At 45.5% G+C, this 23,803-nt stretch overlaps 1 protein-coding gene across 50 annotated transcripts in view; it reads right to left on the reverse strand.

Moving 5' to 3' along the window:
• Window positions 1-23,803, reverse strand: part of SVIL (supervillin) — a 269,934-nt gene that overhangs the window by 52,244 nt on the left and 193,887 nt on the right. For 19 of the 50 annotated variants that reach the window (XM_078329707.1, XM_078329703.1, XM_078329701.1 and 16 more), the window contains 10 exons: window positions 22,635-22,715; window positions 18,945-19,871; window positions 18,421-18,591; window positions 17,684-17,718; window positions 16,748-16,809; window positions 15,848-15,987; window positions 13,509-13,604; window positions 10,919-11,162; window positions 9,906-10,479; window positions 8,599-8,824 (listed from right to left, as the gene is read on the reverse strand). In XM_078329707.1, coding sequence (XP_078185833.1) covers window positions 8,599-8,824; window positions 9,906-10,479; window positions 10,919-11,162; window positions 13,509-13,604; window positions 15,848-15,987; window positions 16,748-16,809; window positions 17,684-17,718; window positions 18,421-18,591; window positions 18,945-19,871; window positions 22,635-22,715 — 2,556 coding nt within the window. The remainder of the gene's footprint in view (window positions 1-8,598; window positions 8,825-9,905; window positions 10,480-10,918; window positions 11,163-13,508; window positions 13,605-15,847; window positions 15,988-16,747; window positions 16,810-17,683; window positions 17,719-18,420; window positions 18,592-18,944; window positions 19,872-22,634; window positions 22,716-23,803) is intronic. The other 31 variants (XM_078329731.1, XM_078329729.1, XM_078329722.1 and 28 more) reach the window with 6 other exon arrangements.

Here is a 23,803-nt window from a genome sequence, read left to right on the forward strand (position 1 = left end):
CACCCATTCCCTCTGTGCTGGACCTGATGGGCCAGGTCTTCTAAATATCACTAATGCATAATCCATAAATGCGTATTTTTAATTTAATTTTTATTTTTGAGACAGAGTCACACTCTGTTGCCCAGGCTAGAGTGCAGTGGCACGATCTTGGCTCACTGCAACTTCCACCTCCTGGGTTCAAGCAATTCTTCTGCCTCAGCCTCCCAATTAGCTGGGACTACAGGCACATACTACCATGCCCGGCTATTTTTTTGTATTTTTAGTAGAGACAGGGTTTTGCCATACTGGCCAGGCTTATCTCGAACTCCTGACCTCGTGATCCACGTGCCTCGGCCTCCCAAAGTGCTGGGATTACAGGTATAAGCCATCGTGCCCGGCCTGTATATTTTATTTTTATAAATTTGTTTTAGAGTCAGGGTCTTCCTTTGTCACCAGGCTGGAGTGCAGTGGCACAGTCATAGCTCGCTGCAGCCTCAAGTTCCTGGGCTCAAGTGACTCTCCTGCCTCAGCCTCCAGAGTAGCTAGGACTACAGGTGTGCATCACTGTGCCTGGTTAGTTTTAAAAATTTTTTATTTAGTAGAGACAGGGTCTTGCTATATTGCCCAAGCTAGTTTTGAACTCCTGACCTCAAGCAACCCCCTGCCTTGGCCTCCCAAAGTGCTGGGATTACAGGTGTGAGCCACCGTGCCTAGATAACAGTGTATTTTTAAGCAGCACATCAGCTCTGGTCCCAGTTTGGCCACCACCTCTCTTTGAGTACCTCAGTTCTCCCTCCCGTATCTGTCACATGAGGAACTGAACCAGGTGATCTCTTAGGGCCCTTCTTCCAAGCTTCCCTATTCCCATTAAATAGTTGTTTTGGAGATTAGATGAGATCAGATATCTCCTATGATAAAAGTTTTGTTGTGCTAATAGGAAAACAAATTTTGTAGAACTTAAACAAGAATCCAGGGGCATCTACATACGTGTACACAATTATGCCAGTACTTGTCTATTTACTCAGTCAAATAACGGAAAGTAAGCCATGAAAAAAAAAAGGCCAGAGCTTCGAGCTCTGGACCTGTCCCCTTCCTCAGTCTCTTCCTTCTTCTCCCTTCCTTTCTGCTTTCCTCCTTCTACTAAGGGGCAGCAGATAAGACCTCAAGTGCGCGTTCTCAAGAACTGTGGTGAGGCTGCCTTATCAGTTTCACGCAGAGCCCATCTGGGTCAAGGTCTCCTTTGGTCCTAACTCCTGTAATTCCTGAATGTTTAACAGCACCCTGCATGCTACAAGGGCTAGTTCATGGGCTTGGACATAAAATCTAGATTCCTGTAAGTGTTTTAATCCGCATCATTTTATACTATATATAATGACCATGACTCATCTTTTCTCCAATTATTTTGAATGAGTCAGTTTTATTCTAATAAAAGAATCTCACAAAATAAAATCATTAAAAGAAATTCATATTTGCATGCTGTATTTGAGCTTTCAAAGCATCAACGAACGGGACTTTCACAAAGTAAGCATGCCAGCACTTCAATCCCCCAGTGAAGAATCCTTTCCAGTCCATCGTCCTGTGGAGCCAGACACTCATCTCATTGATACTCTCCTTGCAAACTGGCCTCAGGACCAGCTTCACTCACTTCACCTTCGACCCAGACCAGCAGTTACTCCTCTTGACCATCCACCTTGTTAATCAGATTGGATTCAAATGATGAATTTTAAAAAAATGAAATTCAACTTCATGAGTTGAGTTTATTGAAAGTCACGAGCTCCAGTCTTTGAAGATGTTCTCAAAAAGAAGTTCTCAGAAGTCTGGGGCAAGGACACCAGCACCTGCATCATTGGATAGTTTCCCTGGTTGGTTGCTTTGCGGCATCTAAAACTGACTGAGAAAAACACGAGCTGTGGCATCTGAGGTCACTGCCTCGTCCACCTTATACTCTGCTGATCTGCACGGCGACCCCTAATGTATTGGAAATTGTTATTCCCATTTCTGACGGACAAGGGCATGAGCACATCCGGGTCAGGAATTCCACTGACTGAGGTCACACTGTTTGGTAGTGGGCAGAGAGACGTGACCACGACCCTTGCCTGCCTGTGCTTAGCCTGTTTCACTGCAGCAGAACATCAGCTGACCAGACACATTTTTGCCGTACCGTTTTAGGAAGGGCATAGGATTCTGGCTTTCTTAGGTGGTTCCCACCATGGGATGGCTGCCAAAGAATTCCTCCATTCCAAACCCTGAAATTCTGCTTCTACATGTGCTGGCAGGGTCACCATTAGGGACTCCCGAAGACTACAGCATAACCGGAATATTGTGGAAGAGACTGGGCTTTCGTGGGACCCACATGGCCCTTGTAGCCAGCCTGAGCCCATAGCCTCCAGAGTGCATGACGAGTAACTTGAAAGTAACACGCACTAGAGCTTGAATGTGTTCTTCCTGTCCCTTTTAGATTTCCTCGTTGGTGTCCCCCGCACTGAGGAGGGCGGGAGATCTTCCCAAACATGTTCCTTCCTCCTGTGAGCTCACGGCGCTTCCACTCACCGCAGACTGTCAGGCTCTGAGGAGGTCGAGGAGCCAATGTCTGGGTCTGTGCAGGACATAAATTCCTGCCGGTGCAATTCAAACAGCTGTCAGCGCTTTTCACAACTGCCAAGGCCAAGTGCTGTTTGCAGGACTGTGGTGCTGGGAGCCTGGGCAGCAGCTTGGCCTGGGGCTGTGCGAACCCAGAGAGACACACGACACTGGCTTAGTCACCGAAGCCTGGCCCAGGGCCACCATGACAGGTGCCTGCCAGACCACCTGGGGAGCGGCTCCTCCCCTTCCACAGCCCACACGATTCTGCAGGGAATGCTGGCCTGAGAGCGCTGCTTGCTGGGAACAAGGACTTCAGGCTCAGAGCCGTCTGGGCTGGGTCAAACAGGAGGCACGACATGTGCCCCTAATACTAAATAAGGTGTGCTTTCCCTCTCTTTTCAGATTTTTCCCTTCATTTTAGAGAATTGCAGGCACCTCATAGATCTCAGTTAGGGCTGAAACGCACACATAAGTACTTATATTATATTACATCATGCTCCTAGCTGGGTCACAAGTCTGAGAAGTGAATGAATCAAAGTGTATTTTAAATGAGAGACAAATCAAACACTGGAAAAGGAGGTCCAGGCATACTGGGTCACACCTGTAATCCAGCACCTTGGGTGGCTGAGGTGGGAGGATTGCTTGAGGCCAGGAGGTAGAGACCAGCCTGGGCCACAGAGCAAGATTCTGTCTCTACAAACAAATAAAAAGTAAAAGTAAAAAGTCAGCTGAGCATGGTGGTATGTGCCTCTAGTCGCAGCTCCTTGGAAGGCTGAAGTGGGAGGATCACTAGAGTCCCAGGAGGCTTCAGGGAGCTATGGTCACACCACTGCCCTCCAGCCTGGGCAAAAGAGCAAGACCCTGCCTAGAAAAATTAATAAGAAAGAAAGAAAGGAAAAGAAAAGGAGGGAGTAAAGGGGAGTTACATCTTTATTCCTATTCCCACTTAGATCTGGGGCCCTCTAGTGGCTAAGAACCTGGAGTTTGTGGAAGAGACAGGGAGACAGCCTCTGGCTGGGTCGGGTACAGAAGGGTAGATGGTGGGGGCGGGGCGGGCATGCAGGAAACACAGAAGCCTCCAGCCAGTCCCCCTAGGGCAGAACTCCACAGAGGTGAGGTGGATTCTGCAGCAGTTCATGGAGTTCCACTAAGTCCTTACATGCCACCAGTTTCTCAAAGTGAAGGATGGCTCTGTTTTTCTTTTCCGATAGTCTTCTTCCCCAAATATGAAAGCTCGGATGCCACTGTTTCTGACGTTGTGGAAATAAGTAAGATTTCTAAAGGCCTAAGGTATGCTTTAAGCAATAGCAAAGGTTTTATCTCTAAATAAGGTAAGAATTATTTAATTCACAACGCTTCTCAAACAAGTTCCCAAACAGGGACAATTTAAACACACATCTTGTGGACAGTTAGAAAATAGCGATTTTCAGGCTGGGCGTGGTGGCTCACGCCTGTAATCCAAGCACTTTGGAGGCCAGGGTGGACAGATCACCTGAGTTAGGGAGTTCAAGAAAATACCGATTTTCCTAACCCAATGGGAAAAGTCGACTGCATCCTAAATTTTATGCTGGTTATGGTTCAAATTTGACATTCTCAATGCCAGAAAATATTTTTTTAAAAAAGGGTTGGGTACAGTGGCTCATGCCTGTAATCCCAGTGCTTTGGGAGGCCGAGGCGGGAAGATCACCTAAGGTCAGGAGTTCAAGACCATCCTGACCAACATGGAGAAACTCCATCTCTACTAAAAATATAAAAAATTAGCCACGCGTGGTGGCGCATGCCTGTAATGCCAGCTACTCTGGAGGCTGAGGCAGGAGAATCACTTGAACCTGGGAGGCAGAGGCTATAGTGAGCTGAAATTGTGGCATTGCACTCTAGCCTGGGTGACAGAGTGAGACTCCATCTCAGAAAATAAATAAACAAACAAACAAATAAATAACTTTTTAGGTCGGGCACAGTGGCTCACGCCTAATCCCAGCACTTTGGGAGGCTGAGACAGGCAAATCACCTGAGTTCAGGCATTCGAGACCAGCCTGGCCAACATGGCAAAACCCTGTCTCTACTAAAAATACAAAAGTTAGCTGGGCATGGTGGTAGGTGCCTGTAATCCCAGCTACTCAGGAAGCTGAGGCAGGAGAATCCCTTGAACCTGGGAGGCAGAGGTTGCAGTGAGCCAAGATCCTGCCTCTGAACTTCAGCCTGAACGACAGAGTGAGACTCTGTGTCAAAAAATAAACATAAAAATAAAAATTAAATGAGGTAACATGCCCAAAATGCAGAAGGCCGTCTGTGACTCTGGTAGCACTGAGCATGGAGAACTCAATGTATTCAGGCCCCAGACAGGGGAGAGACGGACACAACAAGGCTGAAGAGAGACCTGTCCTCCTTCGCAGGCACAGTCATTTATAAAAAAGCATGAAGGAAACCTGTAAATCCCAGGCTCTATTTCTTAGACACTGAAATGTGCACGTAGATGTGTAATTTGAAATAAGCCATGTTAGGAACCTGTGAACTGAGAAAATTCATGAAAAAAGACGGTATGTCTTTCTAAAGCTGCTGTCTAGCTGGACTATCTGTCTTTACCGTATTCTCCTGGTTAGAAGACACGAAGTTGGCTGCCCTAACACTAATCTGAGCATATCCTGGTCTTGCGATGAACCAGGGGAGAGTTGGAGACATGGCCCCTAGGTCAGTTCTATTCACTACGTGGTCCTGGAGGCTCCCAGAGCTAAATTCCTCCTTTGGTAAAATGAGGCAGTCAGAGGCAGTTAGAATAAGGTTTGGAAGTCCTATGATTTTATATATTTCTTTCTCAAAAAAGCAAGTAAAGTCCAAATAAATATGAGAATAAGGAATAACATTCTTATTTTAATTAGTTTAAGCTTCATTATTCCATTTTCACAAAAGTGAGGGATTAAAGTCTCATTCAGGGCAAAGCTAACATGAATGAATTGGAAATATATGTAATTCAGTTATTTTCAGCAAAGTACAAATAAAAGTGCCGTCGAGGTAAGGGGGAAAAGATCACTGGCAATGTATTTTGTGTCAGTGTAATTTATTACAAACATAGCTGCTAAATAAAGTGTCCCTCGTCCTTTTTTTTTTTTGGAGTGCAATGGCACGATCTCGGCTCACTGCAACCTCTGCCTCCCGGGTTCAAGCAATTCTCCCGCCTCAGCCTCTTGAGTAGCTGGGACTACAGGCGCATGCCACCACACCCAGCTAATTTTTGTATTTTTTAGTAGAGACGGGGTTTCACCATGTTTGCCAGGATGGTCTTGATCTTTTGACCTTGTGATCCACCCGCTTCGGCCTCCCAAAGTGCTGGGATTACAGGCGTAAGCCACTGGCCCCAGCCCCCACGTCCTTTCTTAAACGTATTTTAACAAACTGAATAGCTGAATATCCATCAAGTGTTCCTTTCTACCATGATTCTGAACAGACCGGGCTCAGGGATCTCCTGAAGACCATGGTAAGTTGTGGCCTCTGCCGGCCAGCAGGTGTGCACTCACACATCCAATTCTCAACACACTTCCACGCCGGTCACAGATGCTTTCCAGCCATCCTTGAAGGCCTTAGATGTCCACAAAGCCCAAGCTAAGAATCCGCAGCTTCCCATGTCTCAGTTTAAACATGAGAATTTTACAGTAGGATTAAAACTTTCAGAAAGATACAGATCAACTCAAATTTATCAAAAAACAGGCAAGTGCATCAGGAATTATGGCTTAGTGGACAGATACAGGGCTCCTCCATCAAAAGTCCAAGTCCCTACTGACAGAAAATACCCAAACATGGGGAGGCTCCTTTAAAAGCCTTTGAAAGAAGGGGGCATGATATGAGTTATTTCCCACTGGGGAATACCCCAGAGATATCTCCTCATGTATAAAACATCAGAACTTGTGCATAAGTGATATTTATTGTTAATTTCCTTAAATGATTTCTCTTCCTCCTCACCTAACTAGTTACCAATACTTAGTTTTCTAGGATGAAACTCTCTTTGAGTCCCATTTTCATGGAAGAGAACTTCAAACTTCAATAGGCCCAACTGCTTCCCTGGTTGAAGACATCCCTCTCCTCACTGCACTGACCCCTCTGCCCTCCCTCTGCCCCTCAGCCTACCAGGTCTAACTTACCATGAACTCAGATTTAACAATCTTATTAATTTGTCAGTTGAAAAAGATGCCATCTATTATTTTACAAATAATATTCAAGAAGCTTGGCTTAAAACTAGAAAGATGGTCCAGGCATGGTGGTGCATGTCTGTAATCCCTGCACTTTGGAAGGCTGAGGTAGAAGAACTACTTGAGGCCAGGAGTTCGAGACCAGCCTGGGCAACATGGTGAGATCTCCCAACTCTACAAAAAGTCTTTTTGAAAAAATTAGCCAGGCATGATGGTACAGGTCTGTAGTCCTAGCTACTGGGGAGGCTAAGACAGGAGGATCACTTGAGCCCAGGAGTTCGAGGCTGCAGTGAGCTGTGATAGCACCACTGCCCTCTAGCCTGGGGAACAGAGGAAGACTATGCCTCTGGGAAAAAAAAAAAGAGAGAGAGAGAAAGAGGGGGCTGGGTGTGGTGGCTCATGCCTGTAATCCCAGCACTTTGGGAGGCCGAGGAGGGTAGATCACGAGGTCAGGAGATGGAGATCATCGTGGCTAAGACAGTGAAAACCCATCTCTACTAAAAATGCAAAAAATTAGCCAGGCATCGTGGCATGCGTCTGTCACTCCAGCTACTTGGGAGGCTGAGGCAGGAGAATCCCTTGAACCTGGGAGGTGGAGGTTGCAGTGAGCAGAGTTTGCACCACTGCACTCCTGCCTGGGCGACAGAGTGAGACTCTGTCTCAAAAAAAAAAAAAAAAAAAAGGAAAAAGGAAAAAACAATTGAAGACTTTTCATTGTGGTTTGGTATAGTCTTAGGCAGTTTGAAACATATCTAGGAAAATAAGCGTGGTCAGCGTCTAACAAAGCATGCAGGCTTCTGCGTGGTGGCAGCTGCTGAGGGAGGGCGGAAGCTGTCAGAACTGCGGGGACAGGAGATGGAAATGCTTCTCCTAATTATTCTCTGGAGTTGACAAGACTTTTCTTCACCCAGTTTTCCTATCACTATTCCATCATGTTTTTTTTTCCTATTGAAGACTTTCTTCTTTTTTGTACAAATTTATGTGGTGTGGTGCATGAGAAATTTTGTTACACATATGTAATGCATAGCGATCAAGTCTGTACTTAGGATCTCTGTCACTTGAGTACAATACTTTTTATCTTGTCACCCTACTCTGCTATCAAACTCTGCATTTATTCCCACTATTGCATGTTTTGCTGCTTAATTCATCGATAGTTAAAGGCTAACAAGGAAAACACATTCCCAAGGTAATCTACTTCCAGTTCTCTGTAGCTGTCTCATTTAAATATATTCCTCTGCATCCTGCATCATTCTTTGAAAGAAATGAGGCTACTGTGTTATTTGATGCTCAAACGGAATCTTTCAAGCTATTATTACCTGATATAAACTTTCTAAATGCAGTTCAGAAAAGTCATCCATTTTATTTTCTGTAAAGGAAACAAAAGTTGGATTCTAAGCCCAAAGATGTATGCCCTGTATGTCAATTTATCTTCATTCCCTCTACACATATTTTACACAAAGTCACAAGTGGTTTGTGCATTCACTATGGACCCTGTGTATCTAAAAGGGAAAGAGCCGAGATCTCAGCTCCTGTCACTAGATAAGCCAATAATTTAATATTATAAAAGATATTGGGACAATGGAAACATACAAATAAAGCAGAAAGTTTGTTTCTGTTTGTTTCCTCATCTGAGTCTGGAACCCGCCCTGTCTTCATTACCAAACCAGGCTCAGGAGCAAAGGCAGTTCACTTGCAAACACCTCGGCTTCTCGGAATTACTCCAGGATAACAGCTCAGCCCCTTAGAAGGGGAATATGTGATTTCATCTCTTTGCCCACCACCCAGATCGCTTTCTAAAAGCAAGCTGTGAGCTCCTCCCCGAGGGATTCACTTTTCGCTCCCTGAGTCTCATTACCTTTCTTTAATAGACATGGTTTTGCTGGGTGAGTCGGAAAGGCCCTCCCCCGTCGGCGTTCTGATCTCTCCAGCAGCAAACATCGCACACGGATTCCTGCAGAGCCTCTCCTGTGGCTGTTCCGAAGAATCCTGGGGCTTCCAGGACGCGGGGCCTGCGGGTTGGGCCACAGTTTTCCCAGCAGCTGCCCCCGTCTGCTCGGAAGCCGGCTCCCCGAACTCTGCCGCTGGGAAGGGAAAGAGCAACATCAGCACTGAACTCCTCAGAGGAACGTTCTTCCAGCGATTCGCCCTCAACAGCTCAGCTCTCGGAGTTCAACCCGTGGGCGCGCGGCGGGTGACCCAATCCGCTGGGATTTATGCAAATCTGCAGCACGCTACACTGTGTGGGAAAACCACACTCCCCAGAGGGTCCCCACACAGCAAAATGCTTCGTGGCAATTGGTGTGAGACACAGGAAGTCAGCTTTATTCACTCCAGAACGGTTCTAGTCTCCAAAACAATACTTTAACATTCAAATGTGCTGTACTCACAAACCAAACCCTTTATTATAGCTGACACTGTCCTGTTTCATGCAAACTTAGACGGTGAAAGGCCCACTCAGTGGGCTTGCTAGCCTGCAAAACACGTGTGCAGGAAGGAACACTCTAGCGATTCAGAGACTGGGGTCAAGTCCTTCCTTAATTCCTTGTGCTTACCCAGCCTACATCTTTGGGGTCATCAATTTCTAAAAGGGGCCAGCGGAGTTAAGCAGCTCAGAAGGCCATTGTGTGAGTGACCAAAGTCAATAGAAATCCTATCAAGATGCATGAAAGCGCTTCCGTAGTTTTATTGCTGAAAACTTGATGCACTCTCTAGTCAGACTCAGGGGAGAACAGAATTCCCATTGAGCTTTTTTTTTTCTTTGATAAAGAGTCTTGCTCTATTGCCCAGGCTGGAGTGCAATGGTGTGATCTCTGCTCACCACAACTTCCACCTCCTGGGTTCAAGCAATTCTCCTGCCTCAGCCTCCAGAGTAGCTGGAACTACAGGCATGCACCACCATGCCTGTCTAGATGGGGTTTCCGCATGTGGCCAGGCTGGTCTCGAACTCCTGACTACGTGATCTACCGACCTCAGCCTCTCAAAGGGCTGGGGTTACAGGCATGAGCCATGTGCCTGGCCTGATTCCCACTGAACTTTTAACCATTATTTAGCTGTAAACTGCCTTTAGAACTTTGTTAAAAGCAATCACAGACACATGGGACAAATTAAGCAGAAGCTAAAACCCAGTTGCTTTCCAAAGCTTTAGGAGCACTAGTCATTTACCTCTTAGTGAAAACTTCCTTTTCATAACATTCTCCACCTCCACCTTCTCTTCAAAGGGCAGCCTGTCTCTCAAGTCCAAGTTTCCTTGTGCACTTGTTTTAGCCACAGAAAATTCCTTTGGTTCATCCTCAAGGTGAGTGATAAGAGGATTCACCCGTTCCAGGCTTCCTTTCCTGGGGACGGCATATTTAGTTTCCTTATGGCTGTCTCCTTCCCTGGCTCTGTTCAGGATGGGGTAGGATGCTTCTTCCTCAAAGGACCCATACTTCTCCATCCCGCTGTCTTGACCTGTCGAAGCTCTCTTGCTTTCCGTCTCTCCATATTCTCTCAACATTCCCTTGTTCCCGCTACTCTCTACCAAGGGCTGCCAAGCTGGCGACTTTAGAATGCTTCTAACTGGAGAGTCTGGATTTTCCGTCGAAGAAGAAAACTTATAGTCAGTGGCACTTGCATTGTCATCAAGAGGTGGCTTTGTGCGAAGATCCCCGGCATACATTGGGGCAACCGTGGATGCTACAGTAGACACCGATGTGTTCACAGTAGGCGAGAAAGGAATGAGCTTTCCACTCTGCACCTGGAAGGACACAGTTAAAAAGGAAGAAGCTGCTTGTAAAACATCGTCTATAGAAATCCTGGCTTATGAATTGACAGAAGCTGAAATACTCAATTTGATGCAGTTTCACTGTTTCTCTTAGAGGAAAACCACTCCTGGACATAGTTACATAATAAGTCTCATTAAACGAAATCCTCTGGGCAAAAGGCAGTTGTGGATACTATTTTTTTTTTCTCTCCAAAATGGACTCATTCTAGATATTTCAGCAAAGTATGAAAACAAGAAAAGAGGAACATGCTTGGCAGGGTTATCGTTTTTAGGAAGAAGGTTATTACCAAATCACCCGCAGGTAGCAGTTTCCGGGTAGAGCACCTTAATGACGTCATTAACCGCAGAGGAGCACTGCAGGGCGACGATTTAAGAACACGGACACAAACTAATCAGACTGCAACGCACCCACCTGCGCCACCTCTCCCAGCGTGACGGGCTGAGTTTGATAGCGAGAGTTCATTCTCCTCTGTCTCGTATCAATTCTGTTCCGCGTAGAAATCGCTTTTGAGACAGGCTGGGACAATTTATTAAACAAGGCCAACTTCTCAGCTAAGCTTAGAGTGGAGGAATCAGGTTCTCCTTGCTCAGCCAGCTCTTTGCCCTCATTTGTCTGGTCTTTGGCTAACGCCTTTTGGTGAGCAGAGGCCTGTAATCTGAAAGAAATAAAATATCAGCAACACAGATACCAACAAACAAAAGCCCACCGCTAAGTTTCCATGTTCACTTTCTGCCAAGTGTCGCTTCGTTTCGCAAAGGGCTTCTTTTGCCCTAATCACATCTAGGACAGAGGCAGGCAGCCGTTCAGCTATTCAACAAGCAGAGTCGGCACAGGACACTTAGCGTTGCCACTTCTATGAACAGCAGACTTTTAGCTCTAAATTATTTCTACAAAACAAATTTCCTATTTGAGACACAGAAGTCAGCTTGGCTACACCTTATCTTAGACAGAGAGGTGGCATTGTTAGTATCACAATAAAGAGAACGAAAGGGAGTCGCATAGCATTACCTATGTGCATTTAGACATCATCTGAAGATGTGTTCTGAAGGTGGTCTTTCATTGTAAACAATTAGGAAACAATATGGTCTTCTGTCAACTGCATAATAACAGAAGGTCTTGATTGTCACTTGCTAAAGACGAATGGCTTAATTTTTAAAAAGTCACTGCTTCAGCTTAGCATTTATTCTCATAGGTTCCTACCAGTTTTCTAAAAGGTACTTAAATCTGCAATTTCCAGTAACCAGGGAGTAAAGAAAGTGTCAGTGGATTATAAATCCCTCCCACCAGCTGGGTACGGTGGCTCACACCTACGGAAGGCCAAGGCAAGAGGATCACTTGAATTTAGGAGCTGGAGACCAGCCAAGGCAACAATGTGAAACCCCATCTCTACCAGAAATATAAAAATTAGCCAGGCTTGCGGTGTGCACCTGTGGTCCCAGCTACTTGGGGGGCTGAGGTGGGAGAATTGCTTGAGTCTGGGAGGTTGAGGCTGCAGTTAGCAGTGATCAATCCTGGGCAACAGAGCAAGACTCTGTCTTAAAAATAAATACATACATACATAATTAGTTAACAAACAAATCACTCCCTCCAACTTCCAGCTAGAAGAGAAGGAAAGCCTAAAGTCTTCACGGTCACTGTTTTGAGAGGTTTTTAATGCAATATACCTTCTGCTCCTGACCGATCCAATTCTCAGATCTAGTAAGGGAGATATTCTGCCGTGACTCCAGTGAGTCCCCAATGCACAGCTGTCTCAGGCCAGAGAGCAGCCAGCCTCTGTGTTCCTCCATAGTGAGGCTGGTGACAAAAAAGCCACCTCAGCCGTGTTCCTCCATAGTGAGGCTGGTGACAAAAAAGCCACCTCAGCCTCAGAGTCCTCCACGGACCTCGTGCAGTAACCAGGAGGCCAGGGAAACCCACTTCCCCGGAAGGGCCCTGCTGTGGGTCTGTCAGCTTTACCCCTGCACTGCCATTATTTTTAACTTTTGTGTTTTGGCTCATATAACAGTAAAATGAAAGGATGTGACCTGGTGTAAGGACATAATTTTAAAGCCCCAAAATCCAAAACACAATAGTAAAACATCTACGTTTAGACACAATAAATTGTTATTTTCCCAGTCCCCAAATAAAATGGCATTGTCTCTCTATAAATGAGAAAGAGGAAGGATTGTTTTCAACATGTATTTGTGTGTACAGGTGTTTGAAAAAGACTGGGTCTTATCATAATAATGTCTCATTATTTTTCTTTTCTTTGCTCTTCTCTTCTGTTCTCTCTCTTTCTTTCTTTCATTTTTTTCTTTTCTTTGCTTTTCTCCTCTCTCTCTCTCTCTCTCTGTCTCTTTCTCTCTTTCTTTCTTTTGATGGAGTCTTGCTCTGTTGCCAGGCTGGAGTGCAGTGATGAAATCTCAGCTCACTGCAACCTCTGCCTCCTGGGTTCCAGTGATTCTCCTGCCTCAGCCTCCCAAGCAGCTGAGATTTTAGGCAGAGGCCACCACACTTAGCTAATTTTTGTATTTTTAGTAGAAACGGGGTTTCACCGTGTTGGCCAGGATGGTCTTGATTTATCTTCTGACCTTGTGATCTGCCTGCCTCAGCCTCCCAAAATGCTGGAATTACAGGCGGGAGTCACTGTGTGTGCCTGGCCAATGTCCCATGTTTCTGTTAGTCTTTTTTAAGTGCTATAACAGTATTTTAGATGAAGAACAAAATTTTTGAGGATGACATTATGAAAAGAAAAACAGAAACAAAGCAACCAGACACGTGAGTTAGTGTGACCCTAGTTCTAACACATAACATATGCAGAGAGACGGAAGGGTTTCCCATGCATGCCAGCATGTAGTTATCAGCACCTTGCACTATGACAAACAAAATGTCACGCATTCCGGAACAACTCACGGCACGGACTTGTTTGTCAAACCAACAACAGACATTCCAGACTTTGTGATGCATCTGCTGGCCGGCACCTGTGCCCCGGGTGCCACATGCATCCGTATCTGTCCAGTACCTGGCAGGCTGCACAGCGGTCCTAGCTACAGTGGGGCTAGGAAGTCTTGCCATTACAGGGTGGGTGCCCTCAGAACACGAAGCAGGGATAGGTTCACTTTACAAGCAATTGCCAAAGAGGAAACATTCATAAGGAGAGAGAAGAAAAGAAGCATTAAGGACAGCATCGTTTTAAACTCAGAAACGTTAAATCAAAAATTTTAACGGAATTCTTTGCTAATTACTTTTGGGGGGGAAAATCATAAAAGAACTTGAAAAGCAATTACAAACTCAGGAAATAAGAGACAGTGGCTACCCAAAGCAATAGGAATAGGTGTTCAGAGCTGGGAAAGGATTTACTCTGTCTTGAGAATACATGTCTCAGTGTAAAAAAAATAATAATAATTCAAAAAAGCAAATAGCCATCCAAAAATCAGTAGATTATGTCAGTGTTTTAGAATATTGCTTTCAATCTTTTTTTTGTTTTTTTTTTGGACAGAGTCTCACTCTGTTGACCAGGCTGGAATACAGTGGTGCAATCTCAGCTCACTGCAGCTTCCACCTCCCTAGTTCAAGCAATTCTCTGGCCTCAGCCTCCCAAGTAGCTGGGTTTATAGGTGTATGCCACCGTGCCCAGCTAACTTTTTTTTTTTTTTTGTATTTTTAGTAGAGATTACACCATGTTGTAGGGATTACACCATGTTGGCCAGGCTGGTCTTGAACTCCTGACCTCAGGTGATCACCCGCTTGAGCCTCCCAAAGTGCTGGGATTACAGGCATGAGCTACTGCACCCGGCCTCAATCTACTTTTTAAAAGTATCAGTGTCCAGCCTGTATTTCTAGCACTTTGGGAGGCTGAGGTGGGAGGACTGCTTGAGCCCAGGAGTTCGAGACTAGCCTGGGAAACAGGGCAAATCCCCATCTCTACAAAAATTACAAAAATTAGCCAGGTGTGGTGGTGTCGCCTGTAGTCCCAGCTACTTGGGAGACTGAGGTTGAAGGATCAGTTAAGCCCAGGAGGTCGAGCCTGGAGTGATCCAAGATTGCTCACTGCACTCCAGCCTGAGTGACAGAGTGAGACACCGTCTCAAAAAAAAACCCAAAATAATAAACTTTTTCACTTGATTGAAGCAATTATCTCTGAATGAACTATTCTGGGAAATTAATGCTGAGTATATTGAAACATGTTACTCAAAATGAACCTCCTGTTGTTTGGAAAGTTATCAAACAGCAATTTAATTTTTAGAAATTTCTGGCAATTAATCCTAGCACTTTGGGAGGGTGAGGCAGGCAGATCACCTAAGGTTAGGAGTTCGAGACCAGCCTGGCCAACACAGTGAAATCCCATCTTTACTAAAAACACAAAAATTAGCAGAGTATATTGGCATATGCCTGTAATCTCCGCTACTTGGGAGGCAGAGGCTGGAGAATCACTTGAACCCGGGAAGTGGAGGTTGCAGTGAGCTGAGATCGTGCCACTGTACTCCAGCTGAGTGACAGAGTAAGACTCTGTCTCAAAAAAAAAAAAAAAAAAAAAAAAAAAGAAAAGAAAAAGAAAGAAAGAAAAGAAATTTCTGGCTATTAAAAATAAAACAAACCCCTAACTAAGATGCATACTGGGGGGCCAGACACAGTGGCTCATGCCTGTAATCCCAGCACTTTGAGAGGCCAAGGCAGGTGGATCACAAGGTCAGGAATTTGATACCAGTATGGCCAATATGGTGAAACCCCGTCTCTACTAAAAATACAAAAAAATAGGTGGGTGCGGTGGTACACACCTGTAGTTCTAGCTGCTCAGGAGGCTGAGGCAGGAAAATCACTTGAATCCAGGAGGCAGAGGTTGCAGTGAGCCAAGATCTTGCTACTGCACTCCAGCCTGGGCGACAGAGCGAGACTCTGTCTCAAGAAAAAAAAAATGTGTACTGGATATTTATGGATGAAATAATAAGACCTCTAGTGTTTGCCTGAAAATAGCGCAGGAGGAAAGGGGAAATGAATGGGATACAGGCTGAGCATGTCCAGCCAGGAGTGGGTGACTTTGGAAGCTGGGGTTTCATCACAGCAATCCGCTAAGTGTCATGTTTCTATTTTCCATTGTCAAAGAGATTTTTTAAACAACAATATGCAGAGACAGAACCAAAATAGAACAAAAACTCCTTTTAAGTTTTTCCAGGAGCTACAATAGATAACACATCCCATTACAAAGTTTAGAGAGACCACAGAAAACAAAATCCCTTAGCACTAACTTCTCCGTGGCTTCTAGCTAAACCACCTCCCCGACGCCTCATTTTCATTGAACACTCTTTAAATGTATTAAAAAAGACATTAGAGCCAAGGCTGAGAAGTCCTGTGGGCACTTACGTGGCCGCGATGACCACCTCCTCAGTGGTGATGGGCTGTGTGAGGGACCTGTCCTGCAGACGGCGGAGCCTCTGCTCCACAGCAGCGTTTCTTGAGCGTCGCTTTGGAACATTTTGTTCATCAAAAGATTTTTCCATCTCCTACGATTAAAAACATTGTGACACCCTTAAAAATTCAAAGAAACAGCTGTACATGGTGGCTCATGCCTATAATCCCAGCACTTTGGGAGGCCAAGGAGGGAAGATTGCTGGAGGCCAGGAGTTCAAGATCAGCCTGGGCAACAAAGTGAGAACCCATCTCTACAAAAAATGCATAAATTATCCAGGCGTACTGGCACAGGTGTGTAGTCCCAGCTACTTGGGAGGCTGAGGTGGGAACATCACTTAAGCCTGAGAGGTTGAGGCTGCTGTGAGCTATGATCATGTCACTGCACTCCAGCCTGAGTGATAGAGTAAGACCCTATCTCCAAAAAAAATTTAAAAATGAAAAAGAAATTTAAGGAAAGGAAATGGGGGCAGTAAAAAGTCTTTACTCTGTTCTCCTACGGGACCTACAGGAGGGGTCTCTAATGAGAGCCTTGTATCATTGTCAGAACTGCACACTTATGCTGTGTCCGTGAGGTGGCCACAACCAGCCAAAGACTGACTAAGAAGAGAACACAGGTGGGCCAGAGCTGGGAGGCCTTACCATGCCCAAAGGTGCAAGAAGCAGGCTGGGTCCACAAGATTCTCCCTCCCTAAGGCTTACAATTTTTATTTTTTTGAGACAGGGTCTCACTATGTTGCCCAGGCTGGTCTCGAACTCCTGGTCTCAAGTGATCCTCCTGCCTTGTTCTCTCTCAAGTAGCTGGGATTACTGCACCCAGTAATCATCTCTATTCAAGCACATAGAACAGCTTACCCTGAAAAGCAGCCTCTTGGCAGCGACGCTCAGCTTGGCTCGTTCATCTACTTTTTCTTCATCTGCAAAAAGTCACAAATTAAAAACTGGACATTATTAGAAAAGGTAAGTACAGTCTCCAAAAAGTCTTCCAGGGCTGACTTGGAAATCTCTGAATACAAGAATAGGTGAACTACAATAATAATTGGTGGTAGTTTCCCCTTGCAGGGAGCCCATTCTTTCTCCTCAGTGAAAAGGTACTAATTTCCCTTGGCATTCAAACCAAGCCAAACCAAAGCAAATTCTGTCCAGGGATTGCTACTCTAACATTTGTCTGATTGAGATTTCGTGAATATATTTATGAGGGGATTCTTTCATTTTTTTATATTACTTACTTTTATTTTATTTTTTTGAGATGGAGTCTTGCTCTGTTACCCAGGCTGGAGTGCAGTGGCACAATCTCGGCTCACTGCAACCTCTGCCTCCTGGGTTCAAGCGATTCTCCTGTGTCAGCTTCCTGAGTAGCTGGGATTACAGCCACATGCCTCCACGTCCAGCTATTTTGTATTTGTAGTAGAGACAGGGTTTCACCATGTTGGTTAGTCTAACTAACCATGTGGAGCGAAATCCTGACCTCATGATCTGCCCACCTTGGCCTCCCAAAATGCTGGGATTACAGGCATGAACCACCATGCCTGGCCTTATTTTTAAATAGTAGCAGCAGCAAGAAGAACCTGCCTCTTTGGTTTGAATTAGCTGTTTTTCTGTTGGTCACTGCATGATTCTCTAACTGCTCTCAAAAAGAAGAGAAAGCTTTCACAGAAAGAAAGCCTGCAGCAAAGGGAGACATTGGTATGCTCTATCATCTTATTTTCTCATAAAGCCATAAATTGTATTGCTAAATCCCGTCTAGATGAGATAACAGAGAAGGGGCAGAAGAGGGGAAAAGGTACTTGCCGTCAATAGTTGGCGTTTCTGACTGTGAAGTGCACCTGAAAAAGACATTAGCAAATAATCACCATCAATCAGCAAGTGGGAGCGGAAGATTAAATAAAGCATCATATTAAAGGTCAAACTAAAAGCGCAATTACATTCTTTAAAGACATAACCTCCTGGTTGCATTCTAGTTGTGAACGCACACACACAGTTGTGAAGTGAGACGGTGGAGCGTGTGTGCACACAATCCCAGCCAAGGACACGCCTTGTGGGGAGACCAGGCACACGTGCAACTTACTACACATCACTGAGGACAATGTTTACACAATCCTCATCACTTCTGTACAGCAGAGTATGACACTTCAGTATAAAGCAAATACGACAGGTAGGCAGACATTTATAAAATGAATATAAAATTCAGTTACTTTCACTGTAAAATCAGGTGAATATGCAATCTGGAGTCTAATTTAACAAGGGGGAAAAAACATTAAAAACATGAAATGAAGGAAAACAATATTTCTTCTCATCTTCTGAAGATGTGCAATGTGAAATTGTGTATGTATCATAATACCACGGTAAAGGCCGACATTCTTTAAAAAGACTTTTAAATAAGCCAAATTCCTAACGCTTATAGATTGGATGGAAGAATCATGGAATGGCCAGCATCCTATATAAACAGCGTGAAGGCCGTCAGTGTGTGACACTCCCGTGTCGCTGTCACGTTCCTGGACTAGGAAATGGCACAGATGCACGCCTACCTATCCGATTCCTTTCGTTCTGCTGAAGTTATAGGTTGGGTTCTAAATCTCTCGGAAGTTTTTCTACTTTCACCAGGAGAAAAATAGCGTCTTGGTTTCCGGGACCCTCTCTCCCGTTCCACACTGGTGGGCAAGCCAGGTCCTTCGGCCGACCTCTCCACCCGTGATTTGCTTTTAGAATCAAAGGGCAGAGCGTATACGGAAGGCAAAGGAAGACAGAAAGAGAAGACAGCAAAGGTTTATGCATCTCCGAGAGTCAAGACACAGACACCGCCAAACCCCTCTTCATGCCTCTACCATGCACGTAAGGAAGGGGGCATTCCGGAGACCCAGTCCGCTATTCCCCATTAGTAGGCAGAAGCAGAGTGGTAGTTTTTGAGCCATTTTCTGCACAGTTGCCCTGCACACACCTGTGAGCTAAGCTAGTATGATTCAATGCAGAACACAACACAAGTCCAGGAGTGAGTCATTCTGCCAGTGACGTGCAAGTGACACAGCTGGAGGGCATGTGAAGCATCACCTACAGTTCAGGTGTCCTGGTAGCGTTGGCAGATGCCAGGAACATACTTCGGAGCTGGGCAACAGAGACCTTTGTGTCCAGCACGCCGAACTCCCCATAGGGCCCTTCGGCCTTGGGGCTGGGCAGCTCCGGCTCTTTCCTGGAAGCTGGGTCCTTACACTTCCAGGCCTGGAGGTGAGGGGGGCCCGTGAAATCTGACAGAGAGCGGGTGCGGACCTTGCGATTTTTCATCAAGGCTTCCTTGTGGCCGGATGGTTTGGCGTCTTGGGACACGGGCTCACTTTGAACGTAGAGAACCATCTCGCTCCTGCCTGTCCCCTCAGTGGGCTGGTGCTGAGCTTGAGGTGGGTGCGCCATGCCTTCCAGTTCCTTCTGATGCTCTAAGGTGACTGTGCTCATAGCAGACTTACCAAAGTCCTCATTTCCAGTGGAATCTTCCAGGCTTCTCGCAAGCTCATCACCCTCCAAAGCCAGTAGGGTTTTCTTGCTTTGCTTGAGAGCTTCAGTGAAGAGCACATCTTCTTCTTTTTCTTCTCCTTCCTCTTCTTGTTCTTCTTCTGCTTTTGACTCACAGATATGGAGAACTGGGCTCTCCCTTCTCTCACCTTCTAGAACCTTCAAGGTGGGAGGTTTGGGGATATTCTGGGTGGCCGATGGTACCCAGCTGCACTCAGATACATGTTCTGGGGGTTCTGCCGTCACCAGCTTGGCGGTGTGGCCGGGATCTGCGGGTTGCACGTAGCCACGGATTGGCTGTCGTGCAGAGCCTGCTGCCTTGCTGGGGACCCTATCAAAGGCCGAGTGCTCGGATTGAAACGGCAGGTAATGGACTGGTGCGGGCCGGTGTCTCCTCTGAGTTATGGACTCTGAGGCGAATTCAAGGCTGTTTCGAGCACTTTCCTCTTTCACCATTTTTTCTCTAACTTTAACTCTTTAAGAAAGAAAAAGGATTTAAGTTGCAAAGTGCAATAATGGCTGGCTTCACAGGAGGGAATCATGCACAGATCACAGAGTACCAGTGAATGGAAACTGACCCCAAGAGAGAATAACCTGTGAAAAAGCATCTTGGTGTCTAATGTTAGAAACCAACTACTTGTCAGGTGATCTGAGTTGAGTTTCCAATTTGCATATGTATGTCTGGGGGTGCAAAACTCACTCAACCCCTTGTAAAAGCTGACAGGGGTCAGATGCTAATCTGGGGGAGAATGGGTCCCTTCTGACCAAATAAATACCCAGAAGCCAGAGAAAAATGCATTAACACACACCACCAGCATGCACTAGGGCACAGTGAGGCTGGTGCCTTGAATCGGGAAGCTTTCCTCATGCACAGCCCAGAACACAGACTGTGGGGAAGGTTCCTGGCATACAGACACCTATTGACCAAACGTAAGTTCATTGTGTCCTGAAAATGTAAGAGCACTCACCATTATTTATGTTTTTTTTTTTTTTAGTTCAAGATATAACAATCACCTCTCTTTTAAAGCACTCAATTAGACATTCACAAGCTTTTTTCATGCAATGCAGAGCATATTCCTTCATTCATTCATAAAGTGTGTGGCCAGTTTGGGCATCATCATGAAAGATTCTAGCACCAAAAGAATGTTAGAGACAAGATATTTGCTGAAAGAATTAATGAAGTGAACATTTCCCACCATCGTCCCCTCATCCTGCTGTTATTTGGCTCATGCCTGTAATCCCAACCTTTTGGGAGGCCTGGGCAGGAGGATCTTTTGAGGCCAGGAGTTGGAGACTAGTTTGGGCAACATAGTGAGATATAGTCTCTACAAAAGCAAAAAACAATAGCTAGGTGCCGTGGCTTGTGCCTGTAGTCCCAGCTACTTAGGAGACTGAGGCAGGAGGGCCACTTGAATCCAGGAGTTGGAGGCTGCAGTGAGCTATGATTGTACCACTGCACTCCTCCTGGCAATAAAGACAGACTCTGTCCCTAAAACACAAAAATAAAATCAAATAATAAAGAGATTGCTCTAGTTGTTTCTAGTTATTCAAATTATCTGAGAGCAAAACTGACACCCTTTCCAAAAGTTACAGACCTTTTTCCATCACAGCAAAACAAAGTAACCAAGAGCTCTGGCTGTGGGGTGGGAACCTCTGTTCAGATCCTGCTCAGCCAGGTCCAGCTGTGTAGTGTTGGGAACTCACCTGGTCTTAGGAAGCCTCAGCTGCTTTACCTTTTAAATGGAAATGATAGTGACATAATGCAATGTGAGTTTGCAAAGCACATGGCTTAGTGCTTAGCAGAGAATAAATATTGAATAGTGTTAACTGGTTCTTATTTTTACCATATGGTGAAAGAGGAGATACAATTCCAACTACTTGAGAATGAAACACTGATTAGGGCTAAGCTTTAAAGAGTGCTTTAGGGTAGGAAAAGGGATTTCTTCGGGGAAGAGGAATGCAGAGCCTTTACTTACTTAAGCTTAACTGGCAAAAGTATGATGTGCACTGTATAGGAAAAGATGAGTTTCTTTAATGACAAGTGCAACTCCTAATTTGATACAAACTCGTGTGTGTGTGTGTGCGTGTGTGTGTATTTTTTTTTTTTTTTTAAGATGGAGTCTCACTCTGTGGCCCAGGCTGGACTGCAGTGGTGCGATCTCAGCTAACTGCAACCTCTGCCTCCTGGGTTCAAGCAGTCCTCTTGCCTCAGCCTCCCGAGTAGTTGCGACTATAGACATGTGCCACCACGCCTGGCTAATTTTTGTATTTTTAGTAGAGATTGGGTTTCACCATGTTAGCCAGGATGGTCTCGATCTCCTGACCTCATGATCTGCCTGCCTCAGCCTCCCAAAGTGCTGGGATTACAGGCGTGAGCCACCGCACCTGGCTTCCTATATATTTTTAACATAAGAGATGGAGTATCCATATATGCGTCATTAAAGGAAAATCCACATAGATGGACGTATAGGTAGTGACTAAGAACAACTCAGGAAAAGGAAACATTCTGAGTTGCTATTTTTCCCAGAGACGAGCCAGTGTTGGCGGTTTTTACTTAAAACCTTGTTAATCAAAAGGAGACTGGAGTGCGGTTCCAGTTCTCCTGTGGAATGCACGCTTATGATCAGAGACAATCTGAATGTTGTCCTCAGTGGAGAACAAAGTGACTGTTAGAAACTCTGTGTGGGGAGCTTTGTCCTTCCATGACTTACTCATTCTGACTCCTTCCGCCTCTCCCTGCCCCCAGTCTTAAAAATGAAAGGATAGGGGGTTTTGTTTGCTTTTGAAACCACATGCCCTAAATTAACTGTTGAAAATTAAGTACTGGTTTAGAGATGAGGAGATATAAAACAAGGAGGCAGGAAGGGCTGGGAGTAATGGGGAGCTGAGCAGAAGGGAGTCCAGCTCAGGAGAGCAGCCCAGGGCCAGGCTGGGTGCTCACTACCACCCCCCACTGTCCAGTCCTAGGTGAGTTGGTGAGAAGGGAAAAGCAAGAGGTGAAGTGAAAGGCTTGTCAATCAAAAAAGAGGGAAAAAGAGGAGGAGAGATACTATTAGCACGGATTAGGGCATGTGGAGGAGAAAAGCAAATGATTAGAAAGTAACTTCCACATGATTTTCAAGTGCACTGGGATTAAAGAGGGCAGGAGGAGAGTGGGCGTTAGCTGATGTGTGGAATGGCACAGCAGGAAGCAGCAGCACTCGTGAACACAGGCCCCGGAGGGCCAGCGTGCGGGTACCTGGAAGGCCAGTTGATAAGTGAAGGTGTGTCCCCTTCGGAATCTTTCTGGAGAAACCACTCATGTTTGGGTTTCCCTGTACTATTGTGTACAAAAAAACAAAACCAGATCATCTCTATTAAAATGTCAGCATATACAAAGATCTTATACCTTAAAACCTAAAGGCTGATTTTTATTAAGAATAATCCTCACTGGCCGGGCGCGGTGGCTCAAGCCTGTAATCCCAGCACTTTGGGAGGCCGAGGCGGGTGGATCACGAGGTCAAGAGATCGAGACCATCCTGGTCAAAATGGTGAAACCCCGTCTCTACTAAAGATACAAAAAATTAGCTGGGCATGGTGGCACGTGCCCGTAATCCCAGCTACTCAGGAGGCTGAGGCAGGAGAATTGCCTGAACCCAGGAGGCGGAGGTTGCGGTGAGCAGAGATCGCACCATTGCACTCCAGCCTGGGTAACAAGAGCGAAACTCCGTCAAAAGAAAAAAAAAAAAAAAAGAATAATCCTAACTTAAAAGTGCGGGATAAACATGGAGTACGCCAGGTCACAAAGAGAGAACAGCAGACTCAAGGGTCCACCTGAGGGAGGAGAGAGGCATGAGGGCAAGGAGCGAAAGAATACCTGCTGGGTGCTGTGCTTAGTACCTGGGTGATGAAATATTTCATACCCCCAACCCTCGTGACACACAGTTTACCTATATAACCCCAAACCTGCACATGTACCCGTGAACCTAAAGCAAAACTTAAAAAATAAATAGAAATATTATAGGAAAAAAAAAAGAATAATCCTGGCTTTTGAAAATGTACAAACACATTTTTTGCTACAGAGTTTTTATTCACTTCGTGGAATTTCCAGGACACGTGGCTCTCTACTCAAATCAAGAGGTAAAAATAAATGTATCTAAAGCCACCAAATCATATGTTTTCCCAAGTAATTTAAAATTATTAGAAAGGAGTCTATTGGCCAGGCACAGTGGCTCACACCTGTAATCCCAGCACTTTGGGAGGCCTGGGTGGGTGGATCACCTGAGGTCAGGGGTTCAAGACCAGCCTGACCAACATGGCAAAACCCCGTCTCTACTTAGCCAGGCATGGTGGCAGTCACCTGTAATCTCAGCTACTCAGGAGGCTGAGGCAGGAAATTGCTGGAACCCTAGAGGTGGAGGTTGCAGT

Source organism: Callithrix jacchus, chromosome 7, assembly GCF_049354715.1.
Source record: "Callithrix jacchus isolate 240 chromosome 7, calJac240_pri, whole genome shotgun sequence".
Classification (NCBI taxonomy): Eukaryota; Metazoa; Chordata; class Mammalia; order Primates; family Cebidae; genus Callithrix; species Callithrix jacchus.